The 22,098-nt window shown below is 40.3% G+C and overlaps 1 protein-coding gene across 4 annotated transcripts in view; it reads right to left on the reverse strand.

Annotated features, from left to right (window-relative positions):
• Positions 1–22,098, reverse strand: part of MAGI3 (membrane associated guanylate kinase, WW and PDZ domain containing 3) — a 124,634-nt gene that overhangs the window by 46,016 nt on the left and 56,520 nt on the right. For all 4 annotated transcript variants that reach the window (XM_034414275.3, XM_034414276.3, XM_060689721.2 and 1 more), the window contains 4 exons: positions 19,796–19,915; positions 14,336–14,545; positions 11,655–11,829; positions 10,405–10,484 (listed from right to left, as the gene is read on the reverse strand). In XM_034414275.3, coding sequence (XP_034270166.2) covers positions 10,405–10,484; positions 11,655–11,829; positions 14,336–14,545; positions 19,796–19,915 — 585 coding nt within the window. The remainder of the gene's footprint in view (positions 1–10,404; positions 10,485–11,654; positions 11,830–14,335; positions 14,546–19,795; positions 19,916–22,098) is intronic.

The raw sequence follows: 22,098 nt of genomic DNA on the forward strand, positions 1-22,098 counted from the left end.
CAAACCAGTACTAAGGATGATAATACTTTCATAAAGTTATACCTTCAGAATCATGTTAAAAATAAAAATAACTAGATGTTATTTTATTTAAGCGACTTGACTTTGGTCTGACAGCATAAAGAAAGAGCAACGGTGATGAAAGCCATACTGTTATGATGAACTGCAGATGTACTGTGGTTCCCTGAAAATAAGACAGGGTCTTATTTTCTTTTGAACCCCGAAATAAGGGCTTGGCATTAATTGGAAGGGGGCATCTTATTATTTTGGGGGTGGAAGAGGCGGCAAGCATGGGACTGGATGTTCCGTCATCGCTGCTGCCTCCCCTCTGTTCTTCGCGCCGGCTGAGCAGCTGGCCGCCGCTGCCCTGACGTGTCCCACCGCTGCTACTGCCTCGTGGAGCAGGACTCTGCAAGGCTTGTTGTGCCATTGCACGCATGAACAGCAACACTGTCGCGAGCTTCATCATACCAGCACAGCTGGCGTCCTGCCGCTCGTAGCTGTGCCATTATGTCAAGCCTCGCAGCAGTGCTGCCGTTCGTGCGTGCAAGGGCACAAGCCTTGCAGAGTCTTGCTCCATGAGGCGGCGGTGGCGCAATGAGTCTCACAAAGACTCATTTCTGACAGGTGAGGCGGGGGAGAAGCGAGATGTGTGGAGTAAGACATGGCTCCCCTTGCCGTCTCTTCTCCCCCCCCCCTCGCTAGGCATGGCAGGGCTCCTGCTCCTTGCTTAGCCACCCGCTCCCTTTAGGGATGCAATTTGGGGTGGCAAGTGGGGCGGGCGAGAAGCGGGATGTGCGTCTTACCTTTCAAGCTCCGTGGCATTCCTCGCAGTTGTGTCCAGGGAAAAACGTTGTAAAAGAAAACTTCTTGCGAGTTCAAGAGCTTTGACTGAACTCGCAAGAAATTTTCTTTTACAACGTGTTTGTAAAAGAATGCTTATATTAGATCACATATCAATAAAAATATGTGTTTAGCCATTTAAACCAAGTTCTTCATTTACACCTCATTCAACTGCACATTGTTTAAAAAAACCCAAACAAATAAACCAATCCAAACCCAACATCCAAAACCCAATTGCATTTCAAGTCGACAGATATAGAGTTTAAAAATTGTATGGAAATAAGGCTCATCTTAAATCTAAGTTGTTTCTTCTCTGCCTCAACACATATTGAGAAAAAAAGGACTGCATAATTAATTCATGTATTTGTGTATCTATCAAAGCCAAAAATAATACATTTTGCATAATCATTTATAACAGCAAATGTTCACTGCATAGAACACTTCTATGAGTAGAAGAATATGGATTCAGAAAATTATATAATAGTATTTTTTTAAAAAATCATATTATAATTAAACAAAAGTTCACATGTACTGACTCGTGATTAAAATAGATACATATCATAACAGTTTAATCTTAATTAAATTATTATTTTTTAATAATTGTAATAATTAGTTTAATTATTAAGCAGCAAATAAGAAATTTCAATGAACTATTGCATTTTCCTTTTTTAGTTTTTGTTGTTATTCTAAAGCAGGTGTCAAACTCGATTTCATTGAGGGCTGCATCAGGGATGTGTTTGACCTTATGGGTGCGGGGGGCTGCGGTAGCCATGGTTAGGGTGGGTGTGGCCAGCTTGACATCACTCATGTCTGGGGCAGCTGTGGTGGCCTGGGGAGGGGGCTGGGGGGGATCCACTGTCTCCAGCGGAGGAAGGCAAGACCAGGGAGGGACACCAAGGGTTTGGCGCTCAGACAGAGGCCCACTCCCTCTCCATGCAAGGAGACCCCATTTCCAAAGCATCCTCAGCGATAGGATGGGAGACCACCAGGAGAGGTCAGGAGGAGGAGACAATGGGATGGCGAAAGGGCAGCAGGGCTGCTGGTGGCTAACTGCTAAGGCAAGGCCTTCCTTCCTTCCTTCCTTCCTTCCTTCCTTCCCTTCCTTCCTTCCTTCCTTCCTTCCTTCCTTCCTTCCTTCCTCCCTCCCTCCCTCCCTCCCGCCTTTCCTTCTTTTTCCTTCTTTGCTCTCTTCCCATCCTCCCTTCTTTTTCTTTGTCTTCCTCTTTCCCTTTCTCCTTTCCTGTCCCTTTTTGGATGCTCAAATGCAAAAGGGTAAACATTCCTCCTTTTGTTGTTTTGCTTTTAGTTTGTTTTGCTAGCCTTCTGCCAGTGAAAACAGAGGCGGGGGGGGCACATGCAGCCTAGGCCTCATTTTCAGCTACAATGGCCTTCTGCAGCCCTCTGCCAGTGAAAACGGAACTTGGGGTGTGCGCACGGCCCCTCGGGCCCCATTTTTGATCATGACGGCCTCCTGCAGCCCTCTGCCAATGAAAATGGAGCTCATTGGGCCTGTACATGCCCACCCCCCCAGCTCCTGTTTTCTCTGGCAGTGGTCTACAGGAGGCTATTGTGGCTGAAAATGGAGCCTCCTGAGCTCCATTTTCACTGGCAGAGGCACCTCAGGCTGGTTCTTCCCTATTTCCAGGGCAGCCCCATGGGCCAGATCTAAGCTTCACTCTAAATTCTATAGCACGATTCCCATATCCTATATTTTAGGGTCAACAGTAAAGGAATCTGAAATTAAGATATAAGTCACAGACTAGTATTTGCTAAAAAGGACGTTGTACTTACCTGAACGTCCATTTTATCCTCGCTGCGAAGATATTCCACCGATTGGGATAATATCCACTGCCACTGTACTGACTGGGTGCCATTCAAACTTCCTCTACAGCCTGGTCACGCCCCTTTCTTCTGCGCATGTCCAGTCTTTTCACGAAGTCGACTCTCATAATGTTCACTTCCATCCTATGGACTTCGTACCGTATCTCACCATTTATCTCTTAATATACTCCATTCTTTGCTGTAGAGGAAGAAAAAACAGAAACCCCAACCCAGGCCAGGTGATGGAAGTTCACTGGGAGGGCTGGAATATCTTCGCAGCGAGGATAAAATGGACGTTCAGGTAAGTACAACGTCCTTTTTCCTCCCTCGCTGCTCAGATATTCCACCGATTGGGACATACCCAAGCCTTCATTCAATGGGAGGGTTTAGACTCCATCCCCTGGCTCTGGTTGGAAATTACAGCTTGTAAAACTCTTCTACCGAATGATGCATCCGCAGCCGCAAATGAATCCACTCGGTAATGTCTGATAAAAGAAGAAATAGACGACCATGTGGCCGCTCTACAGATATCATCAATTGAAGCCTGAGTGGCCCAAGCAGCTGATGTAGCCGCACTGCGTGTAGAATGTGGAACTATACCTTCAGGAACTTGTGAACCTTGCAACTTGTAAGCAGCAGCAATGCATGCTTTAATCCATCTACCCACTGTTGTAGACGATACTTTCTGTCCCATAGTAGATGGTAAAAAGGATACCAGCAAAGCCTCAGACTTACGGAAAGATGCCGTTCTCTTAATGTAACATTTTAATATCCTCCTAACATCTAATGTATGCCACCTTTTTTCTAATGGATGTCTAGGATTTGGGCAGAAATTAGGTAGGACAATGTCTTGCGATCTGTGAAATAATGAATTAATTTTTGGAATAAATACCGGATCCAGTCTCATAACCACTCTGTCCGGAAAGAAAATACACAGATCTTGACGAATAGATAATGCCGCCAATTCAGATACTCGTCTAGCCGACGTAATCGCTAATAGAAATGCTAGTTTCATTGTAAGATGTCTTAATGTTATTTCCTTTATAGGTTCATAAGGTTCTAGTGTCAATGACTGTAATACTAAATTGAGATCCCAAGTTGGGTATCTATGTACTGTTGGTGGTCTTAAATTTACAGCACCATGTAAAAATGATCTAATTCTGGGATCTTGAGACAACGAATGTCCCTTGTCAGTATGAAGCACTGTAGCTAACGCCGCTACCTGACGTCTGAGAGTAGCTGGTGCAAGTCCTTTCTTGAATCCAGATTGTAAAAATTTAAGAACGTCTTGTACTGATGCCGTTGTAGGATCTGTATGTTGTTCAACTGCCCACTTAGCGAACCTTTTCCAGGATGCATTATAAATGCGGACTGTTGCTGGTCTTCTAGCCGCTTGAATAGTGTCTATTACATCATGTGGTAACTGATCTTTCAAGAGACGGATCCGTTCAAACGCCAGACGGTCAACTGTAGCCAGTCTGGATTTGGATGATAGATTGCTCCTTGACTCAGATCCTGTCTGCCCACTGGTAACTTCCATGGTTGATCGATCGAACGATCTTTCAGGTCTGCAAACCACTCTCGGCGAGGCCAGTATGGTGCCACTAGAATGAGCTCTGCTTTTTCCATCATCATTTTCCTTATGACAATTGGAATGATGGGAATGGGGGGAAATGCATATAAAAGTCCCTGAGGCCAAGGACTTCGCAGAGCATCTAGAGCCTCCGCTCCTGGAGTCGGGAATCTTGAGAAAAATCTCGGAAGTTGTGTATTCTTTTCCGTGGCGAACAAATCCACCATCGGCTTCCCGAACCTGTTTACAATTTGTAGAAATAGTTTTGGATTCAATCTCCATTCTGACTGATCTATGGTCCCCCTGCTTAACCAGTCTGCTTGTTGATTTAAGGAACCCGAAATGTGTTCCGCTTTTATCGACAGTATATATCTCTCTGCCCATGCCATCAGTTTTTCTGTCTCGCTCATGAGCGATTTTGATCTCGTACCTCCCTGTCTGTTCAGATGAGCCTTTGTGGCCATATTGTCTGTTAGAACTAATACATGTTTCTTCGCTACTTCCTGATGGAAATGTCTTAGTGCTAATCTGACTGCTCTTAATTCTAGGAAATTTATGTTGTACTGTTTCTCTACAGGAGACCATTTTCCCTGTGCTAGTTGAGACCCGAGATGGGCTCCCCATCCCATCAGACTGGCATCCGTGGTCAGCTTGATCCTTGGTGGCTCTATAAATAGCGTTCCTGCTCTCAGGGCTGGTGATATCCACCATTTTAGTGATAGTTTCACTATCGGAGATAACTTTATCTTGAACTGTGAGTCTGCCGTGCCCTGCTTTTGGTAGGGCAACATTAGCCATTGTAACTGACGAGAGTGTCGTCGAGCCCAAGGCACAATGTTTATGCATGAAATTAGTTTTCCCAATAGTTGCGACAACAGAATCAAAGGTACAGTTCTCAGAGACAACACTTGAGATATCATTTTTCGAATGCTGGATTGGCGCTCTGGGGAAAGATACACTATTCCCTGTCTGGAATCTATTACTGCCCCTAGATGTAATATTCGGGTTGTTGGTTCCAGCTGACTTTTGTCCCAATTGATAGTCAATCCATGATTTTGCAGTGTTTGAAGAACTGTCTGTCTGTCCAGTTCTGCTTGATGTACCGATGACGACAGGATTAAAATATCATCCAGATAACAGACAATTCTTACTGATTTCTCCCTTAGTGTTGCCGCTACTGCTGCCATTAACTTCGTAAATATTCTTGGAGCCGACGAAAGGCCAAAAGGCATAGATCGGTATTGAAAATGGCGATTTGCATATGCAAATCTGAGAAATTGCCTGTGCGTTGGATAAATCGGTACATGTAGATATGCCTCCCTCAGGTCGATGGATTGCATGAGATCGTTGGACCGGATACATCCTAGCAGTGACCTGAGGGAGTGCATCTTGAAACGGCGATACCTCACATGGAGATTTAATCGCTTTAGATTGAGGATGCCCCTCCATCCTCCCGAATTTTTGGGCACAAGAAAAAGAATTGAATAAAATCCTTTGTGTATTTGATGTTGAGGTACTGGTTCTATTGCTTTTATTTGAAGTAAGTGTTGAATTTCCAACTCCATTAGTTGTCTTTTTAAAGGGATGTTTGAAAATGGACATTGAAGGAAAAACATTGGAGGTGGTGACGTGAATTCCAGTTGTAGTCCGTCCGTCACTGTACGAAGAATCCAATTGTCTGTTGTTGAAAGTTTCCACTCTTTGCAAAACAATTGGATTTTCCCTCCAACGGGTACATGGGTTGTCGAGTCATTTTCCTCTGCGGAACGAGCGAGAACCCGTTCCCCTAAAAGGACGTTTGAGACCTGCCTGACGTCTTCCCCTGTCTCGAAAGGACGCTCTATCCGAAAAGGAAGAATACTGTTGAGTAGAAGCTCTTTGAAAATTGGAACCACTGGGTCCCTGCTCTGGCCGAAAGGACTGTCTTGAATATGGTGAAAAACGTCTATCATAACGCCTATATGAAGATGGTAGTACTTTCTTTTTATCTCGACCTTCCACTAAAATAGATTCTAATGATGCCCCAAATAAAGACTGTCCTTGATATGGTGCCGCAGTAAGGCGCCATTTTGACTTCATATCAGCTCTCCACTGGCGTAGCCAAAGAAGACGCCTTGATGAAACTGCTGAAGCCAATGCTCTTGATGCAAATTTTGCTGCGTCCAGAGATGCATCAGCTGAATATTCTGCTGCAGCTATTAACTTAGTCACATTTTGCATAAATTTAACATCTTGTGGAGGTATCCCCTCTTTTAATTGACGGAGCCAAGTTAATGAGGCTCTGTTGAAAAATGAGGCGGATGTTGCCGCCCTGATTGCCCAAGCGGCAGCCTGATGCATTTTTTTGAAATTCATCTCTGCCCGTTTGTCTTCCAATTTTAGACCATCTCCAGCATCACTAACCAACACCGATGGTGAAGTGAGGCTGGCCACGGGCTCATCTACCGCAGGTAACTGTAGAAGAGCATCCAATTCAGGGGAGCTACAATACAGCTTTCTATCAAATGTATTGGGTCCAGAAATTGAACCAGGCCGATTCCACGGTTTCTTAATGACTTGAGAAAACAAATCTGGAAACGGCACATAGTCAAAATCAATTGGGGGAACTGGAAATAAACTATTAGTCTTTTGAGATTGGGAATTTGGATCCAAATTCTTGTCACTACTCTGTTCCATATTGGTAGCTATTCTCGCCTTACGTAAAAGAGACTTAAAAAGCTTAGGATTAAAAAGTCCTTGAAAGGTAGGCTTATCTGTATCCACCTCCTCATCATCTGATAACTCAAATTCATTCAAATAGTCTGAATCTGGATTTTCCTCCTCAAATTGACTACAATTAACTACAGACTGTTGCATAGTATTGTGAGACATATTGTAAGAAGTTGGTGGTATAGGTTCTGATAATAGACCTGATTGTTGCAATCCCGCTTGAAAAATGCGGGAAAATGTTTGTGAGAGTAAAGCCTGGAAATCCACATTCTGACTCTGTAATAGACCTTCACCAACACGTAGGCCAGCGGCCATAGGAGTGAATGTGGCCTCTGGAGCAGCCTTAACAAAAGGTTGTTGATTTGTCCCCACAGTGACCCTGCTTTGGGTTTCTGTATTCAAAGGCTTAGCTGTCATAGACAAGCCTTGATTGTCTGAAGGTAAATCCTCCTGCTGCCAAATCATTGCTTCCTCATCTATCTCAGGATATATTATTTTTTCAGTAGTCTGAGGTAAAATCACCTCCTGAACCTCTCTTTGAGGTATAACTTGAGCTGCCAGTCTGGCTCTATTGAACTGTTTTTCAAGAGCATTATGTCTACGTAAATCCTCTCTGGAAGGCCTGTCCCCTTGCCTGGACATGGGTTGTTCAGACATATCCCTGGTCCTGGCTCTGCCCTTTTTGGATTTATTAGGCTTAGGGGATGGTGCTCTAGGTGGTGAATCCACCTGTTCTAAATCTGATGAATTTTCTGCCTCTGCCATTGTTGAAAATAATTAATCAATCTCTCAAATAGAAATTAAAATAATCAAAAAATTTTACTTTCCTTTGATGTCAGTATACAGGAGGTTATTCAAACAAACAGCGTCTGTAGATAACACCTTACAATAGCCGTTAACGATCCTCCAACGGCTTATCTGATAAGCTGCCTCAAACCGCTCTGATCAATGGGAGGATGGGCGCTGAGCAGGCAGATCAATACAAGCTCGAGATCGGAACCTCAGCCGACTCGGCTTAAATGCAGCCTCTGTCCCTTCTGCCAATCTTAAAAAGGAAGTTTCCTCCTGTTATATGGAGTTTGCTGCAATGCAGGGACTCCGAAGCCGCATACAAATTAAAATAAACGATGCGGAGAGTTGGGAGAGCGAGGGCGGCTTTGCCGGCACGCCAGAAGCCCCTCTCCTCGCTCGCGGCTCAAACGGCTGCTTTAGGACCGTTGCAAGGTCCTTTGTCCACGCGCTGTCAAATAACGCTGAAAACAGCTGGCGCCCTAACCAGGAAACCGCCAAGCCGTATAGCGCTGATTTCCTTTTACTAAAATCCAAGGCAGCTGGCGCCCCAGCCGGGAAACGCCGAAGCTGCTCAGCGCTGATACATTGTTTCTCTTTAAATCCACAACTCTCCGAACAGAAATTTAGCTAAAAAACCCTAACGTTTGCAACAAATTGACAAATTGTATCCTAGAACGAAAGGCACACCAGTCTAATCACCTGTGACTGAGTGAAAGACTGGACATGCGCAGAAGAAAGGGGCGTGACCAGGCTGTAGAGGAAGTTTGAATGGCACCCAGTCAGTACAGTGGCAGTGGATATTATCCCAATCGGTGGAATATCTGAGCAGCGAGGGAGGAAAATAGCTATGAAATTCTTGGAAAATATATTCAGATGCTGTGATGTGTCCCTATTTACAAAAATCCAAATCATGCAGACAATGCTTTCCCTGTGACATTCTCTGGAATGTTGCACTTTGAAGAAGAAGCAAAGGAAGCACAGAAGTACTGAAAGCATAGTAGCACAGAAAGAATATTAATGCTTTTGAAAGCTGGTAGTGGAAAAGACTCTCGAAAATACTATTGATAGCCAAGAAAAACAAACAGATAAACAAATTAACAGAATTCTCACTTGAGGCACAAATGACCAGGCTCAATTAATGTTCTTTGGATACATTATGTGAAGCTATGGAGAAGGCTCTGATGCTGGAAAAGACAGAAAGAAAAAGAGGATGACCAGCAGCAAGATGGTAGTAATTAATTGCAGTAGTGATGTGTGTATTGTTGGAAGATCAGAAGGATCAATTGGAGACAGATACTCCTACAGGAAATCTGTCTATGTGGTCACTAAGAATCAACCCCAACCTGAGGGCACATAATTCATCAGTAAAAAGCCAGTGGGAGAGGAAATGTGAGCACTGTGTTGTGGAGTCTCTTCCCTGCTACTTAAAAATCTATATAAAATCACTGAGTGATTTCATCCATCAGTTTGAAGTGAGACAGCATAAATTTGCTAATGCTACTCTGTTGAATACTGCCAGTCTGAACTTTTTTAGGGGATGGGAGAAGATAAAAGAGAATGAAAAAAATTGCAGTTCTGGGAAGCAAGAAGGGTTGGCCAATTGGGTTACTGCTGTTCACTCTAGTTACAGTTGTCTCTCAAAACATCTGGAAACTCCTATTGGTTCAAAATGCAGCAGCCCACAAGTTAATGACTCTTTGTGCCACAACCACACAGCATTTCTTTTTGGGTTGCCAGTAATTACCCAAGTACAATTCTCTACATTACCCAGACATTACAATATTCACACCCCATCAATATCTATTGATGGTTCTGCGGTCCTGAGAAGTAGAAGTAGGGAAGGAAATAACAGACAATGGTTTGTTTGTTTTTCAGTTGCAGTCCCTGCATTTTGGAATGCCTGAACTGGGAATCTAAGGTACAAAAGAAATCAATAAAACAAAATAATGACCAACTCAAATGTGAATACTGATGCTATGGAGATTTTTTTAAAAAAACTGAAGTGTTTGGTGTCATGTAATACAGACTGCCCAGATGGAAGGTCTTAAAATGGAATAATTAGGGAACCACCATTTCTGGAACAGAGCACTGGGAGGCATCTTCAAGGTGCTCCAGCTGCAGGCTGATCTTGAAATATAAAAGGAGTTATATATGCTATGGAAAGAATTGATCAGAGTGCAACAAGATTACAAGGATGTGATAAATGTATGTGAATCAGATACTATAATGCAGAAGCATTATGCAACTGATTAATACAGTTAGTAATTGATGGAATGTGCTGAGATGAGTAAACTGACATTTGAAATAAGAGAGCAGGAAGATAGACAATATTATTTGATATGGGATTTATTTTACCAATGGATAGAGAATAAGAATTGGAAATAATTATGATATAAATGGATGTTGAAATCTTTGGAAATAAGCTAGCACGTTTAGTAATAAATTGAAGAGAGGAGGAGCACAAAAAATGCCACCAACTGAAACACTGTCTTTGATTGTATGGAATGATAATGTTTTTTTATGTTCTATTTTGTTTTTGTTTTTGAAAAAAAAATACAGTTAGTAATTTATTACACCAGGAAAGCTTTTTCTCAACAATTCAATAAACATGAAGTAAACCCTACATAACAGGGTTTAGAGTTTAGGGTTAGGGTTTAGCTGCTTCTTACCTCCATCTTCACAATCTTCAGGGGCTTTGGCCTTTTTACACAGACGAGGATCCAGCCAGGTGGTAGTTTTCGTATTGTGGCTATGGAGTCAGAGAAATTAATTAGAAAATAGTAATAAAAAGTTCCCTTCATTACAGAAACATGTTGCAGCTTATCTTCAGACACTGGCGCTGTATGTGCGTGTGTATGGGAGGGAGGGGGAGGGGGGCATAAATGAAGAAAAATTTCTAAGCATGTAATTTCATTTTTATTAAATATTTCAAAATGGAACCCTGGCTATGTTGAATTATTTGTAATTTGTAAATAATTCATAATTATTTGAAAATAACTTCTGATTTCTGATAAAAATAACCAGAGATGAACTGTGCTTCAAAATTCTGAAAGATGCTTGAATCATGTTCTGTTTTTAAAATAACAGATTTATATGAGAGAAAAAACTTGTTAAACAGCCAAAATCTGTTTAATCATAGTCACAGTTGACATAGTTTTCTACAAAACAACAGATTTGTTTTGAATGGGGTTAACTTAGGTTAAAGTTGTCAGAAAATACTGATAACTAATGATTTAGCATTCAATGAATGATATATTCATGATTTGTGTAGGTGTCTGTGTATTTTACCAGAGAAGAAACAGAGTAATGAAATGAAAACAGACATGTCCCTTCTAACTATTTATAATAAGCCTAAAATAGAAATTCAGCTTGCTTTTAAGGATATACATAAAAGTAGAAATTATCCAAACTAAAGATAAAAATTATCTCATATTTTTTTAGCTTGTTAGATTATCCAGTTCATAGCATAATTATAAAATAAATAGTAGATTCATTATTTAAATGAAACATTTAGTTCTTAGAATTGTCACATTAATTGTCCTGTATTAAAACTATGTATTTAGAAATATAAACAATTATATGAAAACTTTTACAATATTTTACAATGATTTACTTGAAATATGTTTACAGAGAGACTTCTACAAATTTGCCTTTGTATTCTATACAATTCCACTGCACTGATCTGAGTTGTCTACAGAGATCTTTGATTTTGGGAAATACAGCCTCTTTGGGAGGAAATATTTTCCTTGATAGAGATTCCTCCCCCCCCCCAAATAAATCTTTGCAATGGAATATGGATAGATATTTATTATATTGTTAACATGTTAGCAGAAATTGATCAGCTGAGACATCTTTAAGTGTACTAACAATCATCTTGGTTTGATAATTCTAAATGCATATAATATCAGCTTCTACTCACTCAATGAAATAGATCATTCCAGTATCTGTGTAGGCCATCTCCCAGTTCTTGGGCAAGGGCTCTAAGTTTTCTTCCCTCGTTAAATAATTTTTGAAATCCACAGAACTATTTGTCTGACTATAACTAGGAACAGTTTTCATCCAATCAGAAGAGTCCAAATGTCGCTCTTTGAATTCTGCAATTGTTTAAAGAAAATAATTCATTTTATTTATTTAGTTAGTTTGTTTGCTGCCCATCTCTAAATATCTAGGCGGCTTTCAATTTTAAAAAAGAATAAATATAAAACATGTATATAATATCTAATTTATCTTTATTCTGCTTTACACAAAGATAAACTGAGTATGTCACAAATTCCCTAAGAACAGAGCTAAGCAGTATAATTTGCTCCAAGATTCCAAAGACTATGGACTTTGCTCCAACCAGGTACATAGAAAATGTTCTACCTTTTCTATTTCATTAAAAAAACAAACCAAGAAGGACATTCTGCAAAGCAATTTTTTAGTTTCTAGCAACCAATCTTTTATCTATCATCTATCTATCCATCCATCCATCCATCCATCCATCCATCCATCCATCCATCCATCCATCCATCTATCTATGGTTGTATGTATGTATGTTCCGGCATAACTCTGGAACGTCTCAAGCAATTTCAACCAAACATGGTACACAGATGACTTACCCTCTGGAAACAAATACTGGGGGTGGGGGGAGAGACACCCCTGGTGTGTGTGTGTGTGTGTGTGTGTGTGTTTCTGTGTGTGTGTGTTCCAGCATCACTCTGGAATACCTGGGCCATTAAGGAAAGTGAGTGTGGCGCCCTAGAGCGGCAATTGTTTGTGATGTCACTTCCTTTGCAGCTTCCTCTGGAAAGCCAGCCGTGACGTTCACCCTCCAGTGGACCAATGGGGAAGCGCCTTCCCTTGTCAGAAGGTGTCCCCTATTGGATTTGGGGCAAAGTGCCAGGATCGTACACAGGGTGGGAAAGAGGAGCGCATGGGAGGGGGAAGGGAGAAGGCAGGGATGATGGGAGTAGGGGGAAGAAAGGCCCCTCTCAATGGCTCCCTGGTGTGTGTGTGTGCATGTGCGTGTATGTATGTATGTTCCAGCATAACTCTGGAATGCCTCGAACAATTTCAACCAAACTTGGTACACAGATTACTTACTATCTGGAAACAAATACTGTGGGGTAAGACACCCCTAGCACCCCAGGAGTGTGTGTGTTCCAGCATAACTCTGGAACATATTCATTTCAGGATTGGGATATAAAAATACCCAGGCAACGCCGGGTTATCAGCTAGTTTATTTATAAAAATATCTTTGGTTCCTATAAAGATTCCACTGAAATGTTAGAGAGAAGTTTGAAAACAGTTGTCATCATTTGAGAAATGGACAAGTTTTCTTTTTTTTAATTAAAAATACCCATTACAGCAACCATAAGTAAATACTGTATACAGGTAGACCTTGAGTTACAACCATAATGGAATCTGCCCAACCAACCTTGCAGGTTGTTAAGCATAGCACGGGGTAGGGAGACCCTGGGAGGCCTAACTGCTCAACTGCCCTGGGCCTCCCAAGGCCTCCCACACCCAAGGTGTACCATGCTTTGCTTCCTGCCCCTCAGGGTCTCTGCAGACCTTGGACTTGCTATCCTTCCCCCCCAACCAGGTCCCCACAGGCCTCAGCTTGCTTCTTACCCAACCATTCAGCCACCCAGGGGAGCCTAGGATCAGCTATAGAATCTATTGGCATGCTCAGGGCTATTGCAACTTGTAGGCCTCAGCCTGCTCCCAACTCAGCCAAACAGGACAGCTGAAAGCTATTCAAAGAAGCTACCAGTGAGCACAGGACTGTTGCAGCTTACAAGCTTGAGACTGCTTCCCACCCAGCCACTCAGCTACCTTTACCTCGTCAGCTAGCTCCAGGACCCAGTAGCATCTAACTTACCTTTCTGTTTTTTGAAGAGAGGGCCGGTATGATGTTAAGTTCAGCTTTTCTATTGAAGCTTCACATAGCAATCACATGCTACACTACAAGCAGGTGCTACTATCACAATCCTGTTGGGATTCTGTTGATTAAGAAGGCTCCACAAACTCCATAGAGAGCTTTTAGCTTCTCCTGGATGGCTGAGTGGCTGGGTTGTGCGCAAGCCAAAGCTGCAGGGACCTGGCAGGGTAGGATAGGATGAGTGGGGGAAATAGGGAGTGGGTGTTGCAACATCCCTGTGGTCGGTTGTAAGAGCATATAATTGCAGAGGCACTGTAGTGACCATAATTTTCAAACTGGATTGTAAATAGGGAGGAGAGTTGTGTCATAACTTTGAACAGATGCTAAGTGAGTAGTCATAAGCTGAGGACTATCTGTAGTAGTCATTTCATAAGAGTGCCCTCTCAAAATTCCAAACGTGTCTTTGGCCCTGAAAGAATACCTATCCTTGGACAAATTTCAAGTACATTAATCTAAGAAAACTGAAAACAATATTTATTAAGATATTTGAATTTGTATTGTATATCTTCACCTGTTCACATTTAATAAACTCAACATATTAAGTCTCAAAATATTTAGAAGAGAAACTCTCTTATAAACAAAATATGAATTGTGTTACAAGTTACTTATTACATTTCTAAACTATTTTTCACAAGCTTTAATATTTATTTATAAAATAAGTAAAAATGTACACTGACCTGTTCCTCCATTACCATTAATTGCTACTTTTTCTTCTTCCTCTTCTTCTTCAGGAAGGGAAGTGTCCATTTTCTGCATTTTGCTGACAGATGTTGTTCTTTTTCTTTGGGATTCCAGGTCAAAATCGTTATCAAAAAGCACCTGGTCCACTGGATCAGGTTGGAATGGACTAGGCTCAGCTGGAGGTTTAGGAGTCCCATAGAAATTACCTTAAATATATGTATGTGAAAGAAAGAAAAAGAGATAAGCAGCCATATAAATGTATAAAACATTGCTTTTTTCTTTCTCATGTTTATATAGCCACCCATCTTACATAAGTAACAAAATAGAATAAGTGAATAAATAATAAATCTTTCTAACAAAGAATTTAGGTTCATGGTCATCCGTGAGAAGGCAAGAAGAGGCGAACAATTATAGACGTGCCATAAATACATATTTGTGGAGTACTCATGGTAACAGGGTAATACAAATCCCATTACTTTGACATTGCAGTTGAAGTTTCTTTTAGTCAGTCCAAGGTAGCCTAGATCATGAAAAAGATTCCACAGTAAGACTAGAATTATATTTATTGACATCAGCTTTAATAACAGATACTAACAGATGATAACTTTTCCTCACTTTTCACTTTCCAGTGAGTCAGGAAAGTGTCTCTTCTTTTCAGGTAGTCCTTAACTTATGACAATTCATTCAGCAACCGTTTGAATTTACAACAGCACTGAATGAAGGGATTTATGATCCTGCCTGAAGTTCCAGCAACAAAATCTGGGCACTTGGCAACCTGCCCATCCTTATGATCAACTGCAGGAATTCTGCAGGAAGCCTCCTCACCTATGTTCCCCCACCCTGCCCCGCCCCACTGGGTCACTGCAAGATCCATCATGCTGGATCCCACATTCTCCCCATTAACTCTCACTCACAGCTCAGTTCACTTATCTTTCCCATAGATCTCTTTCAGGAAAGCAACCAATCTGCTGTGCAATCTTCCTACACAGAGGCCACATGGAGTCCTTCCAGAAGGGGCACCATTTTGGGAGTGTGATGCAAAGAACTGTAGCCAATCCAGATTGGTGCCTGCTTCTGGGATGGCAGCATATGGCCTTTGTACTGTATAAGGAAGGATGGATCAGCAGACTCCCCTACTCAAAGGTGATATCCAAGATCTCCTTTGAGTCATCAAGTGCAGCACAAGGTGCCACAAGGGTGGGGGGACCTGGGCAAGCCGTATGTAAGTTGGGAAGGTGCTGGAATGTAGGTTGGACCTGCGCTAGGACTTCCAAAGCCTCCCCTGAGGTACCCTGTGCCATGCTTAACAATTGCAACAGGAAAAGCAGGGATTGTGATCATTAAGCAATGTAGGTGCTTTGCTTAATAACTGCCATGACTTATGACTGCAATAGACAGGCTCAATTATGGTCATAAGTCAAGGACTACCTGTGATATCTCCCTTCCCAGAGCTTAAGAAATATTTCTGTCTTCTTTGCTTAAATAATCGTTTCTGAATTATTATTCTAAATTATTTTATCTGGATGTCAAGTATTCTGGTATTTTATATTTTTAAGGGTTATCTTTGATACTTTGTTCAAAGTCACTTATCAAATCATTCCTTGCATGAGACAGCTGTTCCTACACTATTTTTCTCTACAGGAAACACGAAGTGACACAATTTAGATGACAGCATTCTGGATCATTATTTACAGTCATCATGGTACAAAGTCCTTTTTGATTTTTCTTGATAGTGAGAATAGCTAAATAAATTTCTGGTTTATCCAACTTCCAGCATCTGCTTTTATTGCATTAATCTGAAGCAAAACAAAAAACAAAAAAACCCTCAAGAGAAGGCAAGAACAAATGCAAGATTCCAAGCAGTTATGTTTATACAAATAAACTGTTCATTAATAACAGTAAGAAATAATGACAATTTTAACTATGTATACTATGCCTAGTATTTTTAAAAATCTGTCTATGTATGCCTAAAATCAGTTATTTGGTCAGCACATCCTAATGTGCTCTAACAGAAGCTGAAATAATTATGTGTAAGTTATATATGTTACATATTCAGCTGAAAAAAATCTGGAGTTTTGGCAGCTTATTGCAGCAATATTTACTATAAACGAGCAAGGTTGTTGTACTTTAAAGGCCAAACATTCAAAATACCCTCTACCCTCACTCAAACATGACTCAATTTTAATAGGGCTAAGAATAGCAGAATAACAGAGTTGGAAGGAACCTCGGAGGTCTTCTATTCTAATCCGTTGCTCAAGCAGGACCCTACCATTTTAGACAAATGGCTGTCCAGTCTCTTTTTAAAAGCCTCCAATGATGAAGCACCCACAACTTCTCAAGGCAAGCTCTTCCACTGGTTTATTGTTTTCACTTTTAGGAAATTTCTCCTTCGTTCTAGGTTGCTTCTCTGCTTAATTAATTTCCATCCATTGCTTCTTTTCTTGTCTTGCCTTCTGGTGCTTTGGAAAATAAATTGACCCCCACTTCTTTGTGGTGGCCCCTCAAATATTAGAACACTGCTATCATATTGCCTCTAGTCCTTCTTTTCACTAGACTAGACATACCCAATTCCTGCAACTGTTCTTCATATACTTTAGTCTCCAGCCCCCTAATCATCTTTGTTGCTCTTTTCTGCACTCTTTCCACAGTCTTTCCACAAAAGAACATCCTTTTTATATTGTGATGACCAAAGTCGGATGCAGTATTTCAAGTGTGGTCTTACCAAGGCCTAATAAAATGGTACTAATACTTCATGTGATCTTGATTCTATCACACTATTAATGCAACTTAGGGATGCATTGGCTTTTTTAGAGGCTGCAGCATACTGCTGGCTCATATTTAAGTGACTGTCCACTAGGACTCCGAGATCCTTTTCTCAATTACTCTATTGAGCTAAGTTTCACTTACTGTTCCTGTACATTTGGTTTTTCTTGTAAGTATAAAACCTTACTTTTCTCTACATTGAATTTCAATGTAGGGTCCAGTATTCAAGTCTGTCAAGGTCCATCTGGATCTCCTATCTTCTGGGGTATTGTCTATTTCTGTTAGCTTGATGTTATCTGCAAATCTGATGAGTTCCCCTTCTATTCCCTTATCTAAATCATTTATGAAGATACTGAAGAGTATTGGGCCTAAAAGAGAATCTTGGGGTACCCCATGGCTTAGTTCCCTCCATGTAGATGTAGTTCTCTTAAGGACTATACATTGAGTGCATTTTGTCAACCAATTACAAATCCATCTGGTGCTCATGCGGTCTATTCCACATTTCTCTAGTTTACCAAGAAGTAGGAGGTAGTCTACTTTGTCAATGCCTTACTGAAATTCAAGTATACTATGTCCACAGCATTTTGCTGGTCCACTAATTTAGTCACTTTGTCAAATAACGAAATAAGATTTATTTTTCATGATCTGTTTTTGACAAACTCATGTTGGCTTTTCACTCTTAGGTAAGTGTGTAATACAAATGTCCTTTTAAGAACCAAAGAATATAACCATCCATCTCTATATATTTGGTTATCTAATGCAATAGATTTTTCTATAAAACATGTGTGAATCTATCTCCTTTGCAGAAATACAGTATATATGCTGAAAAACTGTAATTTTCAAATTTAACTCTAAATCTCTGATATTGTTGTTGAACAATATAAAGCATTTAATCCTCAAATGGTTGTCCTGTATGAACCTTCCATTTAAAAGGGGGAATATTGTTTTATTTTATATTCACTAGTTCCGAATGAAACTTATAAAAAAAATGAAAACCAATTTTATTTCAATCTATAGTATATCATAATTAATCAGAAGAATCTGTAGATTTTTTGGCAGCTGCAGCCAAGAACAAACTCATTTTTATGCAGAAACATGAAACAGCAATTCACACAAAGGCAGTTTTAAAACGTGTGGTTAGAGCATTATTTCCATTCTTTCGTATGAAGGCTTGTTCAAATAAAACAGTTCAATACCGAATTACACCTCAGAAAGCTAAAAATACTATGTTGCTGCACTTGAAGGATCTCAGCAATATTTTTAATAAAATAAGTGTCTTTAAAAAATTAAACAATTGGCTTTTTACTCCTTAAATTAATCATTGCAATTTTAATAATGACATTCCATATAGCATAAAAGAAACTGCCAGGGCTTCAGTTATTTTAATATTTTGAAACTGTAACTCTATTTTAACCTTGTAAAATAGCTCCATATCAAGTGCCTTTATAAACTGTTAATATGGTATCCAGATATAGTAATAAAAGTTATTACCCAATATATGTATGTCTGGATGTGTATGCAAAGAAAGTCCTATACAAATCTAAAAGCAAACAAAAAGCAAAGTTCAAAACTGTACAAAAATCAGGCCATAAGCCAGAATCATCTCTCTGGTAACATTATTAAAGGTAAAGGTTTCTCTGTCAGTTGAGTCTTATGTTAAGGCATGATGTTCATCTCCATTTCTTGGCCAAGGGAGCCAGTACTGTTCGAAGAAAATCTCCATGGTCAGCATGGCTATACACCAAAGGGGCATGGATTGCTGTTACCTTCCCCCTGAAGGGGTACCTATTAATCTACTTCCATTTACATGCTTTCCAACTACTAAGTGGGCAGGAGCTGTGACAAGTAACAGGAGCTAACCCCGTTACACAGAACTCAGGTCTCAAACACGGGCTGCCAGCTCCCCATCTGATAAGCTCAGCATCTTTAATAGCTGCTACCAACTGCTGACAAAACATTTAAAATACAGTCTCTTTCTGAAAAATCATTGTCACTCTTGCATAAAAACAACTTTCTATGCAATAACAATGGTCATCTTTAACGCTATGCATACAGACACACACAAACATTCACTATTTGATATTATATCTCTTAATCATCAAGGTATAAACAAGTGATGCAGCACTTTCTTTTCTGAGTGCTAAAATTATTTTCAATTAATCCTTAATAGTTTTGTATTATTACCAAACCGAGTTACTATGATGATGAGAAACAACAGATAGAATTCTAAGCCAAATGCAATATAGATTAAGATTCCAGTTTATCTTAAACCATTTCTCTGAACAGCTTTGATATGAATACATGATCACAGTAGACTGAGGTCAAGTGAGGACCATGCAGGTCATTAAGAAAAGACCTTACATGACCGTAACTTCCTATGTCCTGCCAGCTCATTGACTTTGCTTGTGGAAAGCAGCAGGAAACATTAGAAACTACAATCATATGACCACGGGGCACAACCGTGGTAAATGTGAGGTGGCGGCGGCCATGCAACTGAATCACAATCATGTGACTGCAGGGGTGGTATGACAACTGAAACTTTGAGGACTTGTAATATATACTTCATGTTCAATGCTGTTGCAATTTCAAAGAATCTCTGAACAAATAGTTGGCAACAGAAGAACTACCTGTAATTATATCTCACATAAATGTTAATCTAGAAATAACTGATCAAGTGATAAGTTTTAATGTACCATCATATGTTCCACTTTCTAGCAAAGCTCCACTTTCTTCCAAAGCCTTGAATTGGTCAACAGGTATAAAATTATAGTCCACTCCAGGGACTTCCCCATCTCTGGGAGCTCTTGTAGTGCCTGGAATAAAAAGGCAGAATTGTGGATAAATACTTGTAAAATTTTCTAACTGTATCAGTTTGCAAATTGCTATACAAAACTGACCTAGATTCTGCCACTCTGCTATACAATAATAAAAACAGATTCAACCACAAGTACTTGAAACTAGAGCAAAAAAATGCAACGGGAACAATGTTAAACCAAATTAAAATCAAGGATGTAGTTTATTTATTTGTTAAAATTCTTGAACTACGCACTTGTCAATGACTCTGGATGGCTCACAAGGATTAATATAATTAATCCTTGACAGTCATGACTATCGCATATTTCCTGCAAACTCAGGGTTTGATGTCTCTACAGCCACCATGTGCCTCCAAATGGTAGAAGATTGGATATAGGAAAACAAGCTGAATCTGAATTTATAGAAAACAGAATTATTGAGCCTGGACTCAGTTGATCCAATTCTGAATGGATTGTACTAACACTTAATGAACATGCTTGCAACCTGGTGCATTCTCCTTGATATAAAACTGGTTAAGTACATAACAATAGTGACATGGGTCTTTTATCAGCCTCAGCTGATAGACCAATTGTCTCCTTCATGAGGAAGAGAATCCTGATTCAGTGAGATATATATACTGCTCAAAAAAATAAAGGGAACACAAGCAGAAGACATCCGAGATCTGAATGAATGAAATAGCCTTATTAAATACTTTGTTCGTTACATACAGTAGTTTTGTGCTCCCTTTAGTTGTTTGAGCTGTGTATAAACAGTGTATATGAAGACTGGATTATTACAATATGCTTTGTGAGTCCATTTGGAGGTTCTCCTTGTCAAATATAAAGCCTTTGGTCCTCAAAGGAACATTTTCTGCAAGCTGCACAAACTGAAAGTAAAATCTGTTTTTACCCAGGAAGGGATCCATATTATAAAATAAACTGCAGTTGAAATACTGCTGGCCCTCTTTTTATTGCAGATATAAAAACTATATTACAACCTCATTTGGCACCTGAACTTCTGTCACTAAGCAATGCAGTCATTAAGTCACACCCAATTTTTGCCACGGTTGCTAAGCGAATCACATGGTCAGTAAGTGCTTGCCAGCAGTCCCTTGGAAAGGTCACAAATGGCAATCAAGTGACCCTGAGATGCTGCAACCATCTTAAATACATGCTGCTTGCCAAGCCTGTGAATCATGTGATCAAGGGGATGCTTAGTGTTTGTAATTGTGAGGTACTACTGTAGTTTAGAATGGTTGTTAAACAAATGCTCCTAGGTTCAGGACTACCTGTATCTCTTTGATTGATTAATTATATGCCATCAAGTTGGTGACTATATAGATAGAATTTGTCCAGGAGTATTTGTTTCCAAACTAACTTCTTAGGATTTCTGGTTGTGCATCCATCACAACTGTATGTAATCCAACTACCTTGCTGCTTGTCATAATCTGTTTTCCTCCCCCCCACCCCCCATTCCCTCAACAGCCTCACAGACTTTGCTAGACAGCTAGAACTTCATATAATGTGTACAAAATATGATAATATCAATTTGGTCATTTGTGTTCTGAGTAAGAACTTTGGATAGTTTTATTATATGATTTGTTCATTTTCCTGCCTGTCTGCCTGTCTGTCTTCTCAGACATTTCCAATGCCAAACTTCAAAATCATCTATGCTCTTTCTAATCTGCTTCTTCAAATTCTAAATTTCATTTCTATAGGAAAAACAACTGCCTGAACAATTCTGATATTTGATGTTTGTAGATATACACACATCATGACATCTGAATTACATTTTTCAAAACCTTCATTGTTGTTGTTAGTCATGAAGTCATGTCTGACCCATTGCAACCCCATGGACAACGTTCCTCCAGGCCTTCCTGTCCTCTACCATCCCCCAGAGTCCATTTAAGCTCACGCCAACTGCTTCAGTGACTCCATCCAGCCACCTCCTTCTCTGCTGTCCCTTTCTTCTTTTGCCCTCAATCTTTCCCAGCATCAGGCTCTTCTCCAGCGAGTCCTTCCTTCTCATTAGGTGGCCAAAGTATCTGAGTTTTCATCTACAGGATCTGGCCTTCTAAAAAGCAGTCAGGGTTGATCTCCTCTAGGACTGACCAGTTTGATTGCCTTTCAGTCCAAGGGACTTGCAGGAGTCTTCTCCAGCACCATAGTTCAAAGGCCTCAATTCTTTGGTGCTTCAGCCTTTG

Source organism: Pantherophis guttatus, chromosome 3 (assembly GCF_059756535.1).
Source record: "Pantherophis guttatus breed Tessera chromosome 3, ASM5975653v1, whole genome shotgun sequence".
Classification (NCBI taxonomy): domain Eukaryota; kingdom Metazoa; phylum Chordata; class Lepidosauria; order Squamata; family Colubridae; genus Pantherophis; species Pantherophis guttatus.